Consider the following 22,732-nt stretch of genomic DNA (forward strand, 5'->3'; position numbering starts at 1 on the left):
TCCTGGATCCACAGTGTCAGAGTAGCCTAGGCTCCCTCGTTGGCGTCTTGGGAATCTGGGTCTGGGTGGCCAGGCAGGCTGCGTGGAGGTTGGCAAGCAGGACTCTGAGGCCTCAACGTGTGCAGGTGTGTGGGTCTGGGTAGCACTTGACCGGCACCTGACTAGGAGTAGTTCTCCAGGTTGGAGCTCGCTGGAGCAGCCATACAGGCTGGGTCTGTCCACTGTGGGGCAGGGACCAATTTTGCCCCAGAGCCCCACCAGGCCTTGGCACTCTCAGTGCCTGAGCCGTTGGGCCCAGCATGGAGGACAGCGTGGGGTGCTGAGTGCAGAGCTGGCCAGTCAGCATGGGTGAGCTTTCTCACCCCCGTGTTTGCCCTTTCTCCTTCACCTGCTAAATTCCCTTGGCCAGCTCTTAATAGGCTGATGGCCAGGCAGCCCTTTCCTAGGAAGGGTTTGGGCCCTTCTCTGGGTTGGCCCTGGCTGCCTCCCACTGTGAGGCCCCCTCCTGGGACCACTGCAGCAGGGCCGTTTTGGGGTCACCCCAGGCCAGGGCCAATGCCCAGAGAGCCCAACACTGCCAGTGAGAGGTGCAGGCAGGCTGGACCAGAGTGGACTCCCCGCCTCCCAACCACCGTACACATACTTCACCCAGGGCATCTGTCCGGCTGGCACACAGCACAGGAGCTGGCCGTGTGGATCTTTGTTGTGGGGCTTTCTGAGCTGCTGCCCTCAGACCCTTGGGTGGGCCAGATGGAGGAGGGGGGTCAGGGAGCCAGGGCCGGGGGAGCAGCAGCTGGGCCTCCAGTGAGGCTGCAGACTGGCAGTGTGGGTGCTGAGGTTGACCAGTGTCTGGGCCCCCACACCACCCTCCCTGCAGAGAGAGCAGCCATGGAGGAGGTGGTGATCGCTGGCATGTCCGGGAAGCTGCCTGAGTCGGAGAACTTGGAGGAGTTCTGGGCCAATCTCATCGGCGGTGTGGACATGGTGACGGATGATGACAGGCGATGGAAGGCAGGTAAGTGGGCCTGGGTTCTCCTCTCACTGCCACTGGGTACACAGTCTCCAAGCTACCAGGACAGGCCTGCTCTGGCCTGAGCTCCCATCCCACCTGCAGAGCCAACGGTCACCCAAGGTGAGGCCATGCTGCAGGCTCTTCCTGCGAGATGGCGCCAGGAGAAGGCTCAGGGCGAAGGAGAAACTGGGGCCTCTGACCAGTGGGCTAGGGACTGAACTCCAGTCCGCAGGAGACTGAGGGCTGGCCCTGGGCGTGGTCTTTGCCCACTTCACAGATGAGCTAGGTAAGCTGTGAGGGGGCAGATCCAGAGCTAGGCCAGGTGGGTGAGCACCTCTGGCCCCACTGCCCACCACCTGGTCCCTGCAGAGCCTGGCCAGCCACTGCTGGCCCACATGTCCCAAACTGTCAGATAGGACATGAGGCTCTCCCAGGAAGCTGGTTTGACTCCCTCACGCCCAGTAGGTTCTTCAGCAGAGCGGCTTTACCTGATCTACGGGATGTGAGTCAGTGTGGCGGAGCCTGGCCTGGCCTCAGCCTCTGGGGCCAGTGTCAGGCCAGGCAGGGGGTCTCCAGCCAGGACAGGACAGTGGTGGGTAGGAGGAGGGGGCACTCCCCCCACCGTGCTGTGCTCTGGGACACCACCCATGAGCCTCCCCTAGGGCCCCCTCTCAGAAGTGGGCCCACCCATCCCGGGGAGCCTTGGCTCCCTGTTGCCACAGGGACGCCACTGTCAGTCGCTCAGGGCCGTGAGCTTCCGTGGCTGGCCCCTCCGTTTGCGTGTGCTCCACAGGACTGTACGGCCTGCCCCGGCGGTTAGGCAAGCTGAAGGACCTGTCCCGGTTTGACGCCTCGTTCTTCGGGGTCCACCCCAAGCAGGCCAACACAATGGATCCCCAGCTGCGCTTGCTTCTGGAGGTCACCTATGAGGCCATTGTGGATGGAGGTGGGTCATCAGGAGGCTGACAGCCAACCTAACCTGGGACTTCTGGGGGCCCATCCCTGAGGTTCCTGCCGCCCCTCTTGAAAGCGTTCGTCCATTTTGCTTCTAAGAGCAACATATGTTCATGACAAAACATCCAAAACATAGGAGCTGTTGAGGGAGCAGAGTCCTGGGCCGGGGCCAGTGGGCTGGGGAGGCATGGGCCTTGGGCAGGTCACATTTCACAGCTGCACACCAGAGGTGTCCCAGGCACGTCCTGATGCCCCAGTTTCCTCACTCCCCATTGCATGGCTGATCTTGGGGGCGAGGGAGGGTGCCAGGCAGAGTAGGAGGCGAGACCTGGCCCCACGACTGTTACCCTCCACACTCTTCTCTGCTGGGTTGAGTCTGGCCTTGGATAAGTGCCTCGAGGCCAGCTGCCCCTTGTCCCGGGGCACAGACTTGTCCCAGGGACACCAGGGACGTAGAAGTCCCGCCAGCTGGGAGAGGGGAGGCTGACATGTGGGTGAGGCCCCTCAGTAGGTGAGCAGTGAGAGCTCAGCAGCGCTGAGGGGGAGCCTGGGGCCTGCCTGCTCCCACCTGTGGTTGGCAGGGTGGGTATCCTGGCTTTGCAGTTTCTTGTCCTGCAGCAGATACTAAGCAGTCTCTGGGGTTGACACTGAGCGTGATGGGGTTATGGACACGTGCTGCCTGGGGTGGAGTGGAGGGGAGGTGAGAGGACCCTGGTAGGGGAAAGTGGAGACCTTTCCACTGCCCAGGCCCCACCCGGAGACCTTGGATGCGGCTCCCCGGGGGCCGACCAGTGTCCCTCCCTCCTTTCCAAGCCTGGACACTCGGCTTTTGTCTCTCTCTGTCTTCTTATCTTGGCCCGCCCAGGGCAGGCTGCCCTCAGGGCTCACCAGACCCTGCCAGCAACACCAGGGGCCAGGGGAGTAGCCTAGGGACAATGCTGCCCTCTGTCCCCACCTCCGGCTGTCTCTGGCCGCTGCCTGACCCAGAGCCTGGAGCCCCACCTGGCACCCTGCCCGTGCCTGGGCCCTGGTTCCTTGTGACCTGGTTATCCGTTCTCAGCCCTACCTGGGCTGGCCGCCCCACTGTGGCTCTGCTCTCTCTTCCCTGGCCCACCTCGTCCCTTCCAGAGTCAGGCTGAGATGGAGCCTCCTCTCACCCAAGCCAGAGAGGCTGAGAGGCGAGGCCGCACCTCTCAGAGCTGGATGGTGGGCTGGGCATGTCACAGCAGCTAGGGCTGACCTCTGTCTCCTACAGGCATCAACCCAGCTTCCCTTCGTGGGACGAACACCGGTGTCTGGGTGGGTGTGAGCAGCTCTGAGGCCTCAGAGGCTCTGAGTCGAGACCCTGAGACCCTCATGGGCTACAGTATGGTGGGCTGCCAGCGTGCCATGATGGCCAACCGCCTCTCCTTCTTCTTCGACTTCAAAGGTGGGTGCACACACAGCTCCTCTGGGCCTCGGACTGGGGCAGGGTGGGGCCGGACGGCAGCTGAGACCCTTCCAGACTCTGACTCCCCGCTCCGAGGAGGGCCTGCAGGGGTGAGGTCCTGGTATCATAGGCTCCACATGGAGGGCACCTGCTAAAGCTGCCAGGGCCCCAAGTTTGGGGGAGTCCCACAGCTGCATTGTGCCGTTGCCTGCAGGGCCCAGCGTTGCCCTGGACACAGCCTGCTCCTCCAGCCTGCTGGCCCTGCAGAGCGCCTACCAGGCCATCCGCAGTGGAGAGTGCCCCGCAGCCGTTGTGGGTGGCATCAACATCCTGCTGAAGCCCAACACCTCGGTGCAGTTCATGAAGTTGGGCATGCTCAGCCCTGAGGGCTCCTGCAAGTCCTTCGATGCAGCAGGTGAGGGCGGAGGGCGTGGGAGCACAGGATAGCACCCCCCGCCCCCGTTTCACCCTACACCAGCTCCTGAGCTCTGCCCTGAGCTCCTAGGCCTGAGGTGCCCTCTGCCCCCCAGGGGACGGCTACTGCCGTGCAGAGGCTGTGGTGGCCGTCTTGCTGACCAAGAAGTCCCTGGCCCGACGGGTGTATGCCACCATCCTCAATGCCGGCACCAACACTGATGGCTTCAAAGAGCAAGGTGGGAGCAGCCCGGGCAGGGTGAGGGTGGGGCTGCAGGCGGTTAGGTGATTGGTGGTGTGCTGAGGCCTGGCCCCGCCCACAGGCGTCACCTTCCCCTCCGGAGAGGTGCAGGAGCAGCTCATCCGCTCCCTGTACGAGTCGGCCGGGCTGACCCCCGAGTCCCTGGAGTATATCGAAGCCCATGGCACTGGCACCAAGGTGAGAGCCCTGCCTGGCCGTGTGCACACCCCACACCCCACGCCGGAGAGGTGCCGGGGTGGAGTCCTGACCTCCCTGAGTCCCCCACAGGTGGGCGACCCCCAGGAGCTGAATAGCATCACGCGGGCCCTGTGTGCCACCCGCCAGAACCCCCTGCTGATCGGGTCCACCAAGTCAAACATGGGGCACGCGGAGCCCGCCTCGGGGCTCGCAGCACTGATCAAGGTAGGCGGGCAGTCCTGCTGCCTGGTCGGGGGAGGATCCCCACAGGCTGAGCTGTGGGGTGTGGGCCACTGAGACCCAGACAGCCGGGTGCCAGCATGTAGCCATTCCCTGCCCTAGTTCACTGGGCCAGACATCTTGCCCGGTACTGCTCCACAAGAGACCAAGCCAGAGGGTGGAAGCAGCGGGGCGGCCCCACCTGTCCAGGGCTGCCCTTCCCCGTGGCCTGCTGACCAGTTGGTAGCCAGGTCAGCACTGCTCAGGCTCCCTGGTGCTCTGGGCTTCCTGGGCCACTGTAGCCACCCGTCTGCAGCTCTTAGATCGGGACCTGGGGTGGAGTCTGGCTGAGGGACCTTTGTGTCTAGACCCATGGCCATTAGTCCGGAGGTGGCAGGGACCCTAGATGAGGCCCAAGGCCGAGAGGGGAAGGGGCCTGCGGCTCGGTCACCAGACCACTGCACTGGGGCTGGGCACGGTTGGGGGGAAGGAAGTCTGTTGCAGTGACCAGGTGGCCTCAGAGTGTCCTCAGGAAGGGAAGTACCTGGAGCCCACCCTGACCAGCAGGGCAGGGAGCCCGGGGCTGGCCACGCCACTGACCATTAGGCACCCATAGGTGCTGCTGTCCCTGGAGCACGGGGTCTGGGCCCCCAACCTGCACTTCCACAGCCCGAACCCCAAGATTCCAGCACTGCAAGACGGGCAGCTGCAGGTAGTGGACCGGCCTTTGCCCGTTCTCGGGGGCAATGTGGGCATCAACTCCTTCGGCTTCGGCGGCTCCAACGTGCATGTCATCCTCCGGCCCAACGCCCAGCCGCCCCCACCTCCTGCCCCGCACTCTGCCCTGCCCCGTCTGCTGCGGGCCAGCGGGCGTACCCCTGAGGCGGTGCAGGGCCTGCTGGAGCAGGGCCTCCGGCACAGCCATGACCTGGCTTTCGTGAGCATGCTCAACGACATCGCGGCCGCCCCCATGGCCACCATGCCCTTCCGTGGCTACGCTGTGCTGGGCGGCCAGGGCGGCAACCAGGAGGTGCACCAGGTGCCGGCTGGCAAGCGCCCACTCTGGTTCATCTGCTCCGGTGAGCCCCCGGCTCCCCAGGGTGTCCCTGAGGGCAGTGGGGGCAGGGCCGCGCAGCCCTGCCCTGACGCCTCTCACTGGGACAGGGATGGGCGCACAGTGGCGCGGCATGGGGCTGAGCCTCATGCGCCTGGGCAGCTTCCGCGATTCCATCCTGCGCTCAGACGAGGCCGTGAAGCCTTTGGGATTGCAGGTGTCGGACCTGTTGCTGAGCACAGATGAGGCCACCTTTGATGACACCGTCCAGTCCTTCGTGAGCCTCACTGCCATCCAGGTGCACCCCCGGGGTCTGGAGTGAGCGGGCCGGAAGGGCGGTCAGCCTGGCGTCCCCGGGACTGGCGTGACGCACCCTGTTCCCCCAGATTGCCCTCATAGACCTGTTGACCTCCATGGGCCTGCGGCCTGACGGCATCATCGGGCACTCCCTGGGTGAGGTGGCCTGCGGCTACGCCGATGGCTGCCTCTCTCAGGAGGAGGCTGTCCTCGCTGCCTACTGGAGGGCCCAGTGCATCAAGGAGGCCAACATCCCGCCTGGGGCCATGGCAGCTGTGGGTAGGTATTGCCCTGCGCTCCCCCATCCCACTCCACCCATGGGCCTGAGGGTCTCCGTGGGAGGGGACGTCTACGCTAGCACCTTCGACATTGGTGCTGGGCAGAGGCAAGGTTCTGGGGTGACTCGCCGGCCACCGTCCTCCTCACTTCAGGGTGAGAGCGACCCTGACAGCCTGCTCCAGTGTGCCCTGTGTGGCCTCCCTGAGCCTGATGGCCTTGGTGCTCAGCACACTTGCCCATGGGCATCAGTAGAGGCCAGCATGGTTTTCCCATGAGCCTGAGCTAACTGGGGGCTGCAGGGGAAGGAGTGGGCCTGTTCGCACTTCGGGCAGGCAGGGCTAGGGACGGAAGGACACCCGAGAAAACCTGAGGGACTGGCAGGAGAGTGAGGCCAAGGTCCTCTGTGGTTGGTCAGACGTAGGAGCCTTTGGCCTCAATACTGAGCCGAAACTGGCTCCCGCCTCTGGGGTAGCATTAACGACACCTTTGCCTGAAATCAGACACGGCAGGGGTGAAAGTGCCTCGTAAAGGTGCCGCTCTGCAGCTGTCATCACCGCTTCTGTGGTTAGAGCCACCCCGGCAACGTCTTCCTCCCCCTGGGGAGGGGCCGAGTGAGGGTGCCAGCTCCCTGTGGCCACCTTCTGAGGCTGTCTCTGCCCCCAGGCTTGTCCTGGGAAGAGTGTAAGCGGCGCTGCCCCCCTGGTATCGTGCCTGCCTGCCACAACTCCAAGGACTCTGTGACCATCTCCGGACCTCAGGTGGGCCCTGGGAGGCGAGGCCTCATCCCCAAGTCCCCTCCTATCCCTCAGGGTGAGCTCTGCCTGGGGAGCGGGGCACGGGCCTAGGACTGCTCGTCCAGCGCCCCTGCCCCCACCCCAGGCCGCAATGTCCGAGTTCGTGCAGCAGCTGAAGCAGGAGGGTGTGTTTGCCAAGGAGGTGCGGACAGGTGGCATAGCGTTCCACTCCTACTTCATGGACTCCATCGCCCCTGCGCTGCTGCAGGCACTCAAGAAGGTGGGCTGCTGCCCTGTGGGCTGCCTGGCGGGGGCCTCCCGGAGGACGGGCGGGCAGGCGGCCCCAAGCTCCCACACGCCGACCCAGCCTGACCGTGCGCGCAGGTGATCCGGGAGCCGCGGCCCCGCTCCGCGTACTGGCTCAGCACCTCCATCCCCGAGGCCCAGTGGCAGGGCCACCTGGCCCGCACGTTCTCAGCTGAGTACAACGTTAACAACCTGGTGAGCCCCGTGCTGTTCCAGGAGGCACTGAGGCACGTGCCTGAGCACGCCGTGGTGCTGGAGATCGCCCCCCACGCCCTGCTGCAGGTGCGTGCTGGGGGGGCAGGGTGGTCAGGTCCGGGAGGGATGGCGGTCGGGGGCACGGCAGGGAGGCAGGCTGGCCGGGCTGCGTGTGGCCTTGGGGGGGTGGGTGGGAGCTAGTCAGAGGGAGGCCCAGCCTGTCTCTGCCTCTCAGGCCATCCTGAAGAGAGGCCTCAAGTCCAGCTGCACTGTCATCCCGCTGATGAAGAAGGACCACAGGGACAACCTGGAGTTCTTCCTCGGCAACGTGGGCAGGCTGCACCTGATGGGGTGCGTCCCCTCGCCCTGCTTGACCCTGGGAGCCCCTCAGCCATAGGCTGGCCTTGAGATCGTCCCTAGGAAGCGGGCCTGTGGGTGCTGGGCCACCGTCACACCCTCACTGCAGCCCCCACCCCACCCCGTCTCGGTCATCCCTGGGGTCTTAGGGGAGAACGGTTGGCAGTACCCACCCCAGGGTGGTCCTGGGGACAAATGTGCTGCTCACATCTCCCCTCTCCACCCTCCAGCATTGACATGAACCCCAACGGTCTGTTCCCACCCGTGGAGTTCCCGGCCCCCCGGGGGACCCCCCTCATTTCCCCGCACATCAAGTGGGACCACAGCCAGACTTGGGATGTGCCCGCCGTGGAGGACTTCCCCAGCGGCTCCAGCTGCTCCTCTGTCACTGTCTATAAGATCGGTGAGTGAGGTGGGGGCAGGCAGGGGGCGGCTCCTCCTTCCCGGTCGCTGGCACTAAGACCCATGCCCCACAGATGCCAGCCCTGAGACCCCTGACCACTACCTGTGGGATCACTGCATCGACGGCCGCGTAATTTTCCCCGCCACTGGCTACCTATTCCTGGTCTGGAAGACGCTGGCACGAGCCCTGGACCAAAGCATGGAGCAGGTGCCTGTGGTGTTCGAGGACGTGACACTACACCAGGCCACCATCCTGCCCAAGACAGGTGAGGCCGGCGGCTCGGGATGCGGGGCGGGAGTGCCGCCTGCTGACCTCTGCTGCTGACCTCTGACCCTGCTGCCTGCAGGGACCGTGCCCCTGGAAGTGCGGCTTCTGGAGGCTTCGTGCACCTTCGAGGTGTCTGAGAACGGCAACCTGATCGTGAGCGGTGAGCAGGGGCACCCGCCCAGGCTGCAGAGTCCCTGGTGGGGTCTCTGGGTGGACCCTTGGCTGCCAGCTCAGCCCGGCCTTGCCCTCAGGCCCTCTGCCACCCCCGCCCACAGGGCAGGTACACCAGTGGAAGGACCCCGATCCCAGGCTCTTTGACAACCAGTATGGCACGGGCCCCACACCTGTAGACCCCAGTGCTGCGTTCCGCCTGAGCCAGAGCGACGTGTACAAGGAGCTGCGGCTGCGGGGCTACAGCTACGGCCCCCACTTCCAGGGCATCCTCGAGGCCAACCTCGAAGGTGGGTGCAAGGGGGCCCTATGCTTTGGGGCTAACTCCTGCTGCCTGGCGTTAGATGCCCAAGCTGGGTGAAGGGAGGGCAGTTGTGGGTGTGAGGGGCCGCATGGAGGGATAGGGCCCACTGGGGGAGAGACCCAACCTGGCCGAGCTGACGGTCCCTCCACCCCAGGTAACACAGGCCGGCTGCTGTGGAAGACAACTGGTGACCTTCCTGGACACCATGCTGCAGATGTCCCTCCTGGTCCCGGGCCACCGCAACCTGTGCCTGCCCACGCGCATCACCGCACATCCACATCGACCCCCACCACCCACCGGCAGAAGCTGTACGCGCTGCAAGGCGAGACACAAGGTAGCCCCGCCCTGGCCCCGCACACTTGTGTCCCTGCGCCAGGTGCTGCCCGCACTTACCCAGCATGTCCCCGCAGTGGACGACGTGGTGGTGAACAGGTATCTGAACAGCATCGTGGCCGGCAGCGTCCACATCTCGCGGCTCCACGCCTCGGTGGCCCCTCGGCGGCAGCAGGAGCAGCTGGCACCCGTCCTGGAGAAGTTCTGCTTCACTGCCGCACGTGGAGAGCGGGTGCCTGGCTGGGAGCCTGGCCCTGCAGGAGGAGCTGCAGCTGTGCAGGGGTGAGGCCTGCGCCCACCCCCTTCATCCCGGGGTCCAGCTCCCAGTTCCTGTGCCCAGTCTGGCAAAGGGGAGCTCATCACCTCCCCTCATCGCCCCGTCCACAGCCCCTCCTTCATGTGGAGCCCAAATCTGCCTTCCCCCTCGTGAAGTGCCCCCAGGCCTGGCTCCCCCCACCCTAGAGCTAATGTCTTCAGAGGAGGCCTAGCACACATAGGTGACAGATTTGTCCCCTTCTGTCTGTGCCCCTAGCCAGTCGTATAGGCATAATGCCATGAGACAGCTCCCTACACAGGGCTCACACCCAAGCTGATGGGTGGGGAGAGCTGGGGAGGGGCAGCAGGGCCGTCAAGGCACTGAACCTACCCTCTGGAGAATCCATCCTCTGTAGGGCTCACACCTGGGTGGGAGGCAGAGCAGCCCTTCACCCGCCCAGTGGTCCCGATGGTTGATGCCAGTTTCTAGCCCTGGAGGACTGGACTGCCCACTCCGTCCTTCTATTTGCTGTCAGTGGGCAGAGCCGGGCGGTGGGTCCTGCTTACCTCCGAGTCCCTGCTCCAGGCAGACACCAGTTGCTGGGGGACCTTCAGGAACCCCAGCCCAGCTGAGGCTCTTCCCTAGCACCCTATCTCTCTCCTCCCCAGGGCTGGCACAGGCACTGCAGACAAAGGTGGCCCAGCAGGGGTTGAAGATGGTGGTGCCCGGGCTGGACAGTGCCCAGGCTCACCGGGAGGCCCCGCAGCAGGGCCTGCCTCGGCTGCTGGCCGCTGCCTGCCAACTGCAACTCAATGGGAACCTACAGCAGGAACTGGGCCAGAGGTCCTGGCCCAGGAGAGGCCCCTGCTGTGTGACGACCCCCCTGCTCAGCGGCCTCCTCGACTCCCCAGCACTCAAGGCGTGCGTGGATACCGCCCCTGGAGAACACGGCCAGCCTCAGAATGAAGGTGGTGGAGGTGGGTGCTGAGCGCAGAGCAAGCACTGTGCATGTGGACCCAGACGCAGGCAGCCCCAAACACCAGGAGGGCCGGGGCCCCTCTGAAGCGAGGCCGCCCGCACACTGAAGGGGAAGGGGCACAGAGAAGGGGCTGGAGGTGGGCTCTGCGGGTGCTGTGGACAGGGCAGCGCTGGCCAGTGGCCTCAGCAGAGTTGGCGGGTGGGCCTTTCTGGGAGACACCCAGCCGAGGGGGTGGGTGCGCCTGCCCCGTGGCAGCTGATCCAAGAAGCTGTTCCACCCAGGTGCTGGCTGGTGACGGCCGACTGTATTCCCGCATCCCGGCGCTACTTAACACCCAGCCCCTGATGCAGCTGGACTACGTAGCCACTGACCGCCACCCCCAGGCCCTGGAGGCTGCCCAAGCCAAGCTGCAGCAGCTCGGCCTGACCCAAGGCCAGTGGGACCCTGTGGACCCGGCCCCCAGCAGCCTGAGCAAGGCTGACCTCCTGGTGTGCAGCTGTGCCCTGGCCACCCTTGGTGACCCGGCCACGGCCGTCGGCAACATGGCGGCTACCCTGAAGGAGGGAGGCTTCCTGCTGCTGCAACGCGCTGCTCGGAGGTTACCCCCTGGGGGGAGACGGTCGCCCCTTCTCACCTGCTCTGAATCCCATCGAGGGGGGCAGCACCTCCTGAGCCAGGTGCGGGGAGGGGCCGGGATGGGGAGGGGCCGGGATGGGAGGGGCCAGGAGGCTGCCAAGCACTGACCCCCCCAACGCACAGGACGAGTGGGAGAGCCTATTTACCGGGGCATCCCTGCACCTGGTGGCCCTGAAGAGGTCCTTCTACGGCTCTGTGCTCTTCCTGTGCCGCCGGCCAGCCCCGCAGGATAGCCCAGTCTTCCTGTCCGTGGAGGACGCCAGCTTCAGATGGGTCGACTCACTGAAGGTCAGTCCCTCCCAGCCCTGGCCAGGCCTGGCTAATGCAGCTCCAACGCTGGGGCCTGGGGAGCCCCCAGACGCCAACCCCTCCCTCGTTCTACAGAACATCCTGGCTGACTCCTCGTCCCGGCCCGTGTGGCTCATGGCCGTCGGCTGCACCACCTCAGGTGTCGTGGGCATGGTGAACTGTCTCCGAAAAGAGCCCGGCGGGCACCGGATTCGGTGAGATGCCCCCTGAGCTGCATGTTCCTTGCTCCTCCCCTCCCAACCCCCGTCCCCCCGCAGCTTCCCCTCACCTGTCTGGCTGCCCATAGGTGCGTCCTGGTGTCCAACCTCAGCAGCACGTCCCCATCCCTGAGATGGACCCAAAATCCTTGGAGCTGCAGAAGGTGCTACAGGGGGAACTGGTGATGAACGTCTACCGGGACGGGGCCTGGGGGGCGTTCCGCCACTTCCCACTGGAAAAGGGTGAGCGCCCAATGTGCCACCATGCCCCCCAGGCTCTTCACCTCGCAGCTGGGTGGCCTGAGAAGGAGAGGGCAGGGGGACCCTGGCTGGAAGCCCTGCCCAGCCCAGGGCTGCGTGTGACCCTGTGGCAACTCCACTTTCTGTCACCCACAGACCGGCCAGAGGAGCAGACAGAGCATGCCTTCGTAAACATTCTCACCCGAGGGGACCTCTCCTCCATCCGCTGGGTCTGCTCTCCTCTGCGCCACGCCCAGCCCACTGGCCCTGGAGTCCAGCTCTGCACCATCTATTATGCCTCCCTCAACTTCCGAGACATCATGCTGGCCACGGGCAAGCTGTCCCCTGACGCCATCCCAGGTACAAGCAGCACACGGTGGGGGGACCAGAACAAAGACCCTTGGGGCCAGGACCTGGGAAGAGGGGGTCCTCACCCCACAATGCTCAGGAACCTGGGAGGCTCCTCGAGCCCAAGCTCACACACTGGGGTGCTCCTGGGGAGGTAAGGGCTCACCCACCCATCTGCCCCCAGGAAAATGGGTCGCTCGAGACTGCATGCTGGGCATGGAGTTCTCCGGCCGAGATGCTAGAGGCAAGCGGTGTGATGGGGCTGGTGCCCGCCGAAGGCCTGGCCACCTCCATTCTGGTGTCTCAGGACTTCCTGTGGGACGTGCCTTCCAACTGGTGAGTCGGTCAGGGCTGTGACCTGGGGCCCAACATGGATGTGGCCAGGGGTCAGCCAGAGCTGACCCCTGCGCTGTGCCCATAGGACCCTGGAGGAGGCAGCTTCAGTGCCCGTCGTCTATGCCACAGCCTATTATGCGTTGGTAGTACGTGGACGCATGCAGCCTGGGAGACAGTGCTCATCCACTCGGGCTCGGGTGGTGTGGGTCAGGCCGCCATCGCCATCGCTCTCAGCCTGGGCTGCCGCGTCTTCACCACTGTGGGTAAGCCTACAGCCCTTCCCAGAGCCCAGGACTGCCCCTCCAACGCCTGAAGCCTAGACTTACCAGCAGCATCTCTCCCCACCAGGGTCAGCTGAAAAGCGGGCATACCTCCAGGCCAGGTTCCCACAGCTCAACGAAGCCAGCTTTGCCAACTCCCGGGACACGTCCTTCGAGCAGCACGTGCTTTGGCACACGGCCGGGAAGGGTGAGTGGCTCCCATCACTAGCCAACCGCCATCCACCCATATTCTCAGCCCCCTCTTCCCTTCCTCCCATCCCCCCCTCTCCGGCCAAGCTGGAGGAGACACTGGCCCAGGCGGGGACAGGGTCTGGCCTTCTGGACTTGTGCCACGTTGGCTGGGCAGTGGTCTTGACTGTGAGGACCCTTCTTGCCCCCCCACCCCAAGGTGTTGACCTCGTTCTGAATTCCCTGGCGGAAGAGAAGCTGCAGGCCAGCGTGCGGTGCCTGGCCCAGCATGGTCGATTCCTGGAAATTGGCAAATTTGACCTTTCCAACAACCATCCCCTGGGTGAGGCTGGGCAGCAGGCCGGGTGGGCAGGGGGCTTGTTGGGCAGAGCAGGGGTCCACAGGGTGGGCTGTCAGCTGAGTGGTGAGGCCGCCACCTGCCCACCTGTCCAGGCATGGCCATCTTCCTGAAGAACGTGACTTTCCACGGGATCCTGCTGGATGCAATCTTTGATGACGACAGCGCCACCTGGCAGGAGGTGTCGGCGCTGCTGCAGGCGGGCATCCGGGACGGCGTGGTGCAGCCCCTCAAGTGCACCGTGTTCCCCAAGACCCAGGTGGAGGACGCCTTCCGCTACATGGCCCAGGGCAAACACATCGGCAAAGTGGTCCTCCAGGTGAGTAGGGCACCCCAGGCACCCCCAGCTCCGGCCCCTGCCGGCAGTGTGTGAACAGCGGTGCTACCTGGGCTGCAGGTACGCGAGGAAGAGCAGGAGGCGGTGCTGCAAGGGACCAAGCCCACCCTGACGGCGGCCTTGTCCAAGACCTACTGCCCAGCCCACAAGACCTACATCATCACAGGGGGCCTGGGTGGCTTCGGCCTAGAGCTGTCCCAGTGGCTCATGCTGCGAGGGGCCCAGAAACTGGTGCTGACCTCCCGCTCCGGGATCCGCACAGGTGACCGGCCCCAGGGACCACAAGGGTGGGGCGATGGGAGAGGCCTCAGTCAGCTCCCCCTCCTGCTGCCCTCCAGGTACCTGGGCTTAGGGCCAGAGCCCTGATTTGCCCATCCCCACCATCTGTGTCCCGCAGGCTACCAGGCCAGGCAGGTCCGTGAGTGGAGACGCCAGGGTGTGCAGGTCCTGGTGTCCACCAGCAACGCCAGCTCGCTGGATGGTGCCCGGAGCCTTATCACTGAGGCCACCCAGCTTGGGCCTGTAGGCGGCGTCTTCAACTTGGCCATGGTGAGGACGGCTCTGAAGGGGCTGGAGCCACCTGCCTAGGGAAGCCCCCCGCCCCAAGCAAGCCCTCCAAAGCCCTGGGGCAAAGGCAGGTGCTAAGATCCCCTCACCCCAGGTCCTGAGAGACGCCATGCTGGAGAACCAGACCCCTGAGTTCTTCCAGGACGTCAGCAAACCCAAGTACAGTGGCACCCTGAACTTGGACAGGTGGGCTCCTCCCTTCTCTCTCTCCTTCTCCCAGCCCTCCCCCGCACGACCCTCACACTGCTGTCCAGAGACCAGGCCACAGGCCTCTGCCGGGGTCTGAACCAAGGGTCCGGGGCAGTGGAGGCGGTTTGGCAGGCGAGCCAGGGATCCTGGGCATGTCGGCCGGTGGGCTGGGGAGGCCGGCTGGGGGTGACTCAAGAACCCACAGGGTGACCCGGGAGGCATGCCCCGAGCTGGACTACTTCGTGGTCTTCTCCTCGGTGAGCTGCGGGCGTGGCAACGCCAGCCAGACCAACTACGGGTTCGCCAACTCCGCCATGGAGCGCATATGTGAGAAGCGCCGGCATGACGGCCTCCCAGGTGGGTCCGCCCGCCCCTCCTCCTCCACTCCTGCGGTGCCACCCTCACTTGTGCCCCTTCTCACCCCAGCCCCCCACCCTCCCTCACCCGCAGGCCTCGCCGTGCAGTGGGGTGCAATTGGCGATGTGGGCGTTGTGCTGGAGACCATGGGTACCAACGACACAGTCATTGGCGGGACGCTGCCCCAACGCATCATCTCCTGCATGGAGGTGCTGGACCTCTTCCTGAACCAGCCCCACCCCGTCCTGAGCAGCTTTGTGCTGGCGGAGAAGAAGGCCGCAGCCCATGGTGACGGCAGCAGCCAGCAGGACCTGGTGAAGGCTGTGGCTCACATCCTGGGTGAGGGAGCACCCTGCACCCCCCAACTGGCAGACACTCAGCTCCCCTGAGTCTGGTCTCCCTGGCTGCGGAAGGGGGCATGCCGGCTTGCTCATGGAGGGAGAGACACAGGTGGTCTGTGCAGAGCTGGGTGGGTGCTGTGTGCCATGACCATAGTGATGATGGTTTGGGAAGACCCAGCCATCAGGGTACAGTGCCCACCAAGGCCCATCCCCCATTGCCAACTGAGCGCCTCTCCCCAGGCATCCGTGACTTGGCCACTGTCAACTTGGACAGCTCACTGGCAGACCTGGGCCTAGACTCACTCATGGCCGTGGAGGTGCGCCAGACGCTGGAGCGAGAGCATGACCGGGTGCTATCCATGCGGGAAATTCAGCAGCTTACGCTCCGGAAGCTGCAGGAACTTTCCTCGCAGGCTGGCACAGCTGATGGTAGGTGTGGAGGGGGGTATCCCCGAAACAGCACAGGTCCTCTCAGTGCTGCTGGCCTGTGAGCAGCCTGGACCCACCCCCTGACCCAGGTCAGGGGTCGTCCATCTGGCCCCGTCCTGAGAGCCCTCAGTGGGAGCCCAGTGCCCCCATCCACCTCCTACCCTAGCTACCAGCAGCCCCAGTCAGGTGTGTGCGTGTATATGTGTGCATGCTGGGGGATTGTAGCAGGGGACCCCATGTGGCCCCGGCCCTCCCTGGCATCTGCCCCTCTTCACAGAGCTGGTGGCCCCCACACCCAAGGAGGACAGCCCTGCCCGGCAGCAGGCCCAGCTGAACCTGAGCACCCTGCTGGTGAACCCTGAGGGCCCGACCTTGGCTCCACTCAACTCTGTGCAGAGCTCCGAGCGGCCCCTATTCCTGGTGCACCCCATCGAGGGCTCCATCACGGTGTTCCACAGCCTGGCTGCCAAGCTCAGCATTCCCACCTACGGCCTGCAGTGCACGGGAGGTGTGTGAGGGTCCTGCGGGGCTGTCCCCACAGCGGGCCTCCTCCATCCCCCAGTGGGTTGGGGGTGACGTGCACGTCCAGACAAGGGCTAAGCCTCATGCTGTCCCTGCAGCTGCGCCCCTGGACAGCATCCAGAGCCTGGCCGCCTACTACATCGAGTGCATCAGGCAGGTGCAGCCAGAGGGGCCCTACCGCATCGCTGGCTACTCCTATGGGGCCTGCGTGGCCTTCGAGATGTGCTCACAGCTGCAGGCACAGCAGAGCGCCGGCCCCACGAACAATAGCCTCTTCCTGTTCGATGGCTCGCACACCTACGTGTTGGCCTACACGCAGGTGAGGGTGGCAACGGCGCCCCTGGGGCCAGGTCTGGAGTCCCAGCCCCTTGTGCCGCCACTGCAGCAGCCCTTCCTCCCTTTGCAGAGCTACCGCGCCAAGATGACCCCTGGCTGCGAGGCCGAGGCTGAGGCCGAGGCTATGTGCTTCTTCGTACAGCAGTTCACTGACGCGGAGCACGGCAGGGTGAGTCTGCAGATACCGCGTGGCCAGAGGCCTCCCGACACCCCTGCCCCCCATTCACGTGCCTGGCGCCACTCATTGTCTTGTCTGTCCTCCAGGTGCTGGAGGCGCTACTGCCCCTTGAGGGCCTGGAGGAGCGCGTGGCGGCCGCTGTGGAGCTGATCGCACAGAGCCATGCGGGCCTGGACCGCCATGCCGTCCGCTTTGCGGCGCGCTCCTTCTACCAGAAGCTGCGGGCGGCCGAGAAGTACACGCCGCAGGCCACCTACCATGGCAACGTGACACTGCTGCGCGCCAAGACAGGCGGCACCTATGGTGAGGACCTGGGCGCTGACTACAACCTGTCCCAGGTGTGCGACGGCAAGGTGTCCGTGCACGTCATTGAGGGTGACCACCGCACGCTGCTGGAGGGCAGTGGCCTGGAATCCATCCTCAGCATCATCCACAGCTCCCTGGCTGAGCCCCGTGTCAGCGTGCGGGAGGGCTAGGCCAGAGGGTCCTGCATGCGGGGCCCACCCCGCCGGCCCCCGCACCCCACGTGCAGCCACCAGTAGGACCAGCGCCCTCCCATCTCCTACCCCCCATCCCGGCTGCCCTGGGCGCGGGGCTGGGACCCGCGCTGCCAACTCGGAGACCTGCCCGGTCTGTGAAGAGTCGGCCGAGCCGCCAGCCAGGCCAAGCTTCCTGAATCGCACGGGCTCTGCCACGCGGGTCCACTTGTCGTTTCTCCGTTTGGATTCTCCTATTTATTGGGTCGCCAGGGAGACGCCGGTTGGTCCACCTGTGAGGCCGGCGCGCGGTAGCCGGGCCGGGGCCCCATGATGCCGGCAGTGGAGCGGAGCAGCCCCGGGCACTGGGCACCCACCCTATTTGTCTGTGTTCATTTTTCAAGAAACAACATTCAAACTGCTGCTTGGATTTTGAAATTTACTGTAATTGTCTGTGTAAAGAACCATGTCTGGATCCTGTTTCATTTTTACACCAACCTGGTAGAAATGTTGTCTCCTCTGGAGCCTCCCCACGATTAAACCGCACGTGCGCTCTGGCCCCTGGGCATCCTTTCTTCCTGACCAGCCCTGTGAGCCTGCGCTGTCCTGGCCAAGTCCTGGTGGCCCGGAAGGGACCACCCTCTGCTCCCTGCTGGAGGGAGGGGGCAACGCCTGGCTCCTGAAAGCAGGCTGGACACCTTGAGGCAGGGGCCCCTCTATCAGGGAAGCTTGACCAGGAGGAGACAGGTATGCAGTCTTATAATCCACTGGCATAATTGTGGGGTACCCCCTAGGGTACCCTTGCCAGATTTCCTTATCCCCTCAGGGAAACCTCAGGTTTTCTCTCCTGGGCCTCAACTGAGTGGAGGATGCCCACCCACATTATTGAGAGTAAACTTTTATTTGAAGTCACCTGATCATAGACGTGAAGCACACTGACCAAATACCTTCACAGCAACACCTAGATGAGTGTTTGCTTAACTGGCCTAGTCCAGCAGAAGACTGACCCCACAGGTTTAGGCAGAAGGAATGAAGGCTGCATGGAAGGAAGTAGTGGGGCAGGGAGGCCCCTGAGCATCTGAACCTCGCCAAGCCAAGGGATGAGGTGGACGCACTGGGCTGGAAGCTTCTGGGCCGACAGCAGAGGTGAGCTGGAGCAGGGAGAGAGGTGGGCCCTGCACTGGGCCAGGACTGAATCTGGGGCCGGGGGAGCAGGCCCACTGCTAGACTTCTAGAAGGATGTGTTGAACCCAGAACATCCGGGGGCCCTTATATGTTCCTCAGAAAGTTCAACGTAGAATTACCATGTGAGCCAGTAATTCCACTCCTAGGTATAACTCAAAAGAATTGGAAACGGACTCAGATACTTGTACGCCAATGCTCATAAGAAGAAGTGTTACTCATCTCCAACAGCCGAGAGGTGGAAATAATCCAAGAGTCTGAACAGATGAGTGAGTATACAAATGTGGTCTACCCACATAATGGGTATTATTCAGCCTTAAAAAGGAATGAAGTTCTGATACATGCCACAACATGTATCAGAACATAGTGTGAAAAAGTTTCTGGAGCAGGTATGTTAATATCAGAAAAAGTAGGTTTCAGAGCAAAGAATAGGTTAGATATAAAGGATCATTTCATAATGATAAAAGTGTCAACTAATCCAAAGGACATGAGAACTCGTGCTCCTATAACAGAGCTCCAAATTACACAAAGCGAAAGATCTGGAAGAAGAATCGGAATTCCCTGGCAGTCCAGTGATTAGGACTCCGTGCTTCCGCTGCAGGGGGTGTGGGTTCAATCCCCGGTCGGGGAACTAAGATCCTGCATGCTGCATGGTGCAGCCAAAAAAAAAAATCAGGCAATCTACAATTACGGTTGGAGATTCCCAAAACCCTTCTCAATAACTGAACAAGTAGAAAATCAGTAAGGATATGTAAGACTTGAGCAATACAATCAACCAACTGACATTTATAGACCGACCAGCCAGCAGTAGCAGAATGTACATTCTTTTCAGATTCACATAGAACGTCTAAGATGGTTCACATTCTGTGTCATAAAACCAGCCTCAATAAGTTGAAAAGAACTCAGCTTCTATAAAGTATTTTCTTTGACCATAATTGAATAAAATTAGAATCAATAGCAAAAAGATCTCTAGAATATCCTCAAATATTTAGAAACCAAATAACATACTTCCAATAACCCATGGGTTGAAGAAGAAATCAGAAAGTATTTTGAACTGACTGAAAATGAAGACGGCATGCCAAAATTTGTAGTGTACAGCTAAAGCAGTGTAGGGGAAATACATAACAATAAAGGTCTATGTCAAAAAAGAAGAAATGTCTCAAATTAATGACTTCAAATTCTGCCTTAAACTAAACAAAGAAGAGCAAATGAAACCCAAACTAAGCAGAATAGAGGAAATAATACATATCAGAGTGAAAGTCAAATAGGAAACAGAAAAGCAGAAAATGAAATTAAAATCATCTTTGAGAAGACCAGTAATTCATAAACCTTAAAACAGATTGAGCTGGGAAAAAAAATAGAAAAAACACAAATTACCAATAGTATCAGGAACGACAGAGGTGACATCACTAAGATTCTACATATATTAAAAGGCTAGTAAGGGAATATTATGAACAACTTTATGCCAAACAATTGGACAACTTAGAAATGAACAAAAATCCCACACAAAACCCAAAGTCAAGAAGATATGGGCAGGGTTTCCCTGGTGGCGCAATGGTTGAGAGTCTGCCTGCCAATGCAGGGGACACGGGTTCGTGCCCCGGTCCGGGAAGATCCCACATGTCGCAGAGCGGCTGGGCCCGTGAGCCATGGCCGCTGAGCCTGCGCGTCCGGAGCCTGTGCTCCGCAACGGGAGAGGCCGCAACAGTGAGAGGCCCGCGTACCGGGGGGAAAAAAAAAGAAAGATCCCAAGAGCCGCAGCTAAGACGTGGCGCAGCCAAATAAATATCTTTTTAAAAGCACATTGAGATATCACACACGTATTTGCATGGCTAAAATTAGGCATACCAAGTGTTGGTGAGGATGTGGAGAAACGAACTTTTCTACGTTGCTGGTGGGAATGCAAAATGGTGGAACCACACTGGAAAAGAGTTTGGCGATTTCTTTGAAAGGTTCAGCACGCACCTACAATATGCCCCAGCCATTCCACTCCTAGGCATTTACCCGAGAGAAACAGCATATGTCCACACAAAGACTTGTCCGTGAGTGTTTCCTGCAGCCTTGTTTGGAATAGCCAAAAACTAGAAACAACAATCCTTCACAGATGAATAGGCAGACAAATTGTTGTTCATTTCTGAAATGGAATACCACTCCACAATAAAAAGGAATGAACTACTGATACACACAGGAGCACGGATGAATCTCAAAATAATTATGCTGAGTGAAAGACACCAGACCAGAGAAGAGGACAGCTTTTCCTTGACTTGCGATGGGATTATGCCCAATAAACCCATCATAAATTGAAAATACCGTGAACTGAAAATGCATTTGCTACACCTAAACTACCGAACATCACAGCTGAGCCTCGCCCACCTCAAATGTGCTCAGAACACCAACATCAGTGGGCAGTGAGGCAAAACCATCTAACACAAGCTCTATTTTATAATAAAGTGTTGACTGTCTCACGTAACGGATTAAATACCATACTGACAGTGAAAATCAGAATGGTTGTCTGGGCCCAGGATGCTTGCTCACCCTCGTGTCACGGGCTGACTGGGGACTGCGCTCGCTGCCGCTGCCGAGCATCATGGGAGAGGACCAGACTGCATATTGCTAGCTTGGAAAAGAGCAACGTTCAAAATTTGAAATATGGTTCCTACTGAATGTGTATTGCTTTCACACCATCATAAAGTAAAAAAAATCGTAAGTTGAACCATCATAAGTTGGGGACCATCTGTCTATGTAATATGACTCCATTTATGCAAAGTTCTAGAAAGGAAAATTAATCTGCAACAGAAACTGGATCAGTGTTTGCTAGGGATAGGAGGGGGGAGGGGAGGGAGGACTTACAAAGGGTTAGAGGAAGCATGGGGGATAATAAATATTTCCATTATTTTGATTGTGGTAGTTTTACTGTTTACATACATGTAAAAAACTTATTTCCTTGTCACCTTATGTGCAGTTTTAAACTGTTAATTATACCTCAATAAATCTGTTAAAAAGTTTATATATATATATATATATATATATATATATATATATGTATATACCAAATAAAAGTCACTTAGACACCTAACGTAATAAGACACTTCTCTCATTCTAAGAGAAATACAAACGACAACCACACTGAGCTATCTCATACCTTACCCATCAGACAGGCACAAATTGAGAACACTGCCTACATCCTCTGATGGTGAGGCCGTGGGGAGACAGGGACTCGTGCGCTGCTGGTGGCAATGCAAAAGAGCACAAATCCTCTGGAAGGAATTTGGCAATCTGCAGAAAGATTACCTATGCATTCCCACGTCTTGTAATGTATCCTAAATGTATATCTACAGCAATTTTTGTAAAAAACCAAACCACACATACACAAGCAGATTCATTGCAGCGTTATTATTATTATTATTATTTGGCTGTGTTGGGTCTTCATTGCTGCGCACAGGCCTTCTCTAGTTGTGGCGAGTGGGGGCTACTCTTTATTGAGGTGCACGGGCTTCTCACTGCGGTGGCTTCTCCCATTGCAGAGCACAGGCTCCAGGCATGCGGGCTTCAGCAGTGGTGGCACGTGGGCTCAGTAGTTGTGGCTCACAGGCTCTAGAGCACAGGCTCAGTAGTTGTGGTGCACGGGCTTAGTTGCTCCGTGGCACATGGGATCCTCCCAGAACAGGACTCGAACCCATGTCCCCGGCATTGGCAGGCGACTCCCAACCACTGAGCCACCAGGGAAGTCCCTCATTGCAGCATTATTTGAAGTTGCAAAATATCAGAGCTCACTTACATGTCCATAAGAGGTGATTGACGTACTAAGCGACAGCCCATTCCCACGGAAAATAAGGAAGACTGCTGTGATATTCAAGACACAGTATTGGGCTTCCCTGCTGGCGCAGTGGTTGAGAGTCCACCTGCCGATGCAGCGGACACGGGTTCGTGCCCCAGTCCGGGAAGATCCCACATGCCGCAGAGTGGCTGGGCCCGTGAGCCATGTCCGCTGAGCCTGCGCGTCCTGAGCCTGTGCTCTGCAACAGGAGAGGCCACAACAGTGAGAGGCCCACGTACCGCAAAAAAAAAAAAAAAAAATTTCTGGCTGGACTATTGCTTGCTCCAACCATTATCATGGCCTCAGGCAGCTGAGATACAGACCTCTACCCAGTTGTTTGCTACTGTGATTGCAATTGCTCTTTGGGGCTTTCCCCCTCCCCCAATCAAGCCAGCTCTCTCCAGTGTCTGTAGGAACTTGAGGTCCTCAAGGCCTACCTGGCTCTGGTGGAACTACCATGGGGAGGGAGGAAATAAAAGTAGTTCAATACTAAAACTCCACAGATTCCCATTGTTCTTCTTACAGATGTTCAGTACTTTTTTTTTAATAAGTGCTTTTCAAATATTGTATGCCTTTGGTCAACTTCCAGAGTCCTGGAATGGTTGCTTTTAACAGTTCTGCCCAGTTTTATCACTGCTTTTTGGGGATGAGATTTGGTGAGCTCCTCAATCTGCTATTCCAGAAATCCCACCCACATACATAAATATAAATTTTCTAGTAGCCGCA

At 60.4% G+C, this 22,732-nt stretch overlaps 1 protein-coding gene across 1 annotated transcript; it reads left to right on the forward strand.

The window, feature by feature from the left end:
• The first annotated feature begins 212 nt into the window (after positions 1 to 212).
• FASN (fatty acid synthase) lies at positions 213 to 17,566 on the forward strand. Its single transcript, XM_032615301.1, is given in 49 exon segments — positions 213 to 348; positions 878 to 1,015; positions 1,806 to 1,958; positions 3,222 to 3,395; positions 3,610 to 3,810; positions 3,926 to 4,048; positions 4,133 to 4,248; positions 4,339 to 4,473; positions 5,084 to 5,546; positions 5,632 to 5,819; positions 5,908 to 6,097; positions 6,761 to 6,855; positions 6,977 to 7,111; positions 7,216 to 7,419; positions 7,568 to 7,683; positions 7,920 to 8,092; positions 8,166 to 8,357; positions 8,439 to 8,519; positions 8,635 to 8,820; positions 8,989 to 9,019; positions 9,021 to 9,112; positions 9,115 to 9,168; positions 9,245 to 9,381; positions 9,383 to 9,449; positions 10,092 to 10,360; positions 10,362 to 10,400; positions 10,684 to 11,079; positions 11,162 to 11,326; positions 11,423 to 11,541; positions 11,634 to 11,665; positions 11,668 to 11,787; positions 11,941 to 12,144; positions 12,317 to 12,384; positions 12,386 to 12,468; positions 12,554 to 12,636; positions 12,639 to 12,731; positions 12,817 to 12,936; positions 13,138 to 13,260; positions 13,371 to 13,594; positions 13,673 to 13,874; positions 14,010 to 14,161; positions 14,274 to 14,365; positions 14,574 to 14,725; positions 14,819 to 15,064; positions 15,307 to 15,495; positions 15,773 to 16,003; positions 16,116 to 16,336; positions 16,424 to 16,522; positions 16,618 to 17,566. Coding segments are annotated over 49 exon segments (7,560 nt in total). The 5' UTR covers positions 213 to 344; the 3' UTR covers positions 17,008 to 17,566.
• The last annotated feature ends 5,166 nt before the right edge of the window (positions 17,567 to 22,732 follow it).

This window comes from Phocoena sinus, chromosome 20, assembly GCF_008692025.1.
Source record: "Phocoena sinus isolate mPhoSin1 chromosome 20, mPhoSin1.pri, whole genome shotgun sequence".
In the NCBI taxonomy this organism is placed as follows: domain Eukaryota; kingdom Metazoa; phylum Chordata; class Mammalia; order Artiodactyla; family Phocoenidae; genus Phocoena; species Phocoena sinus.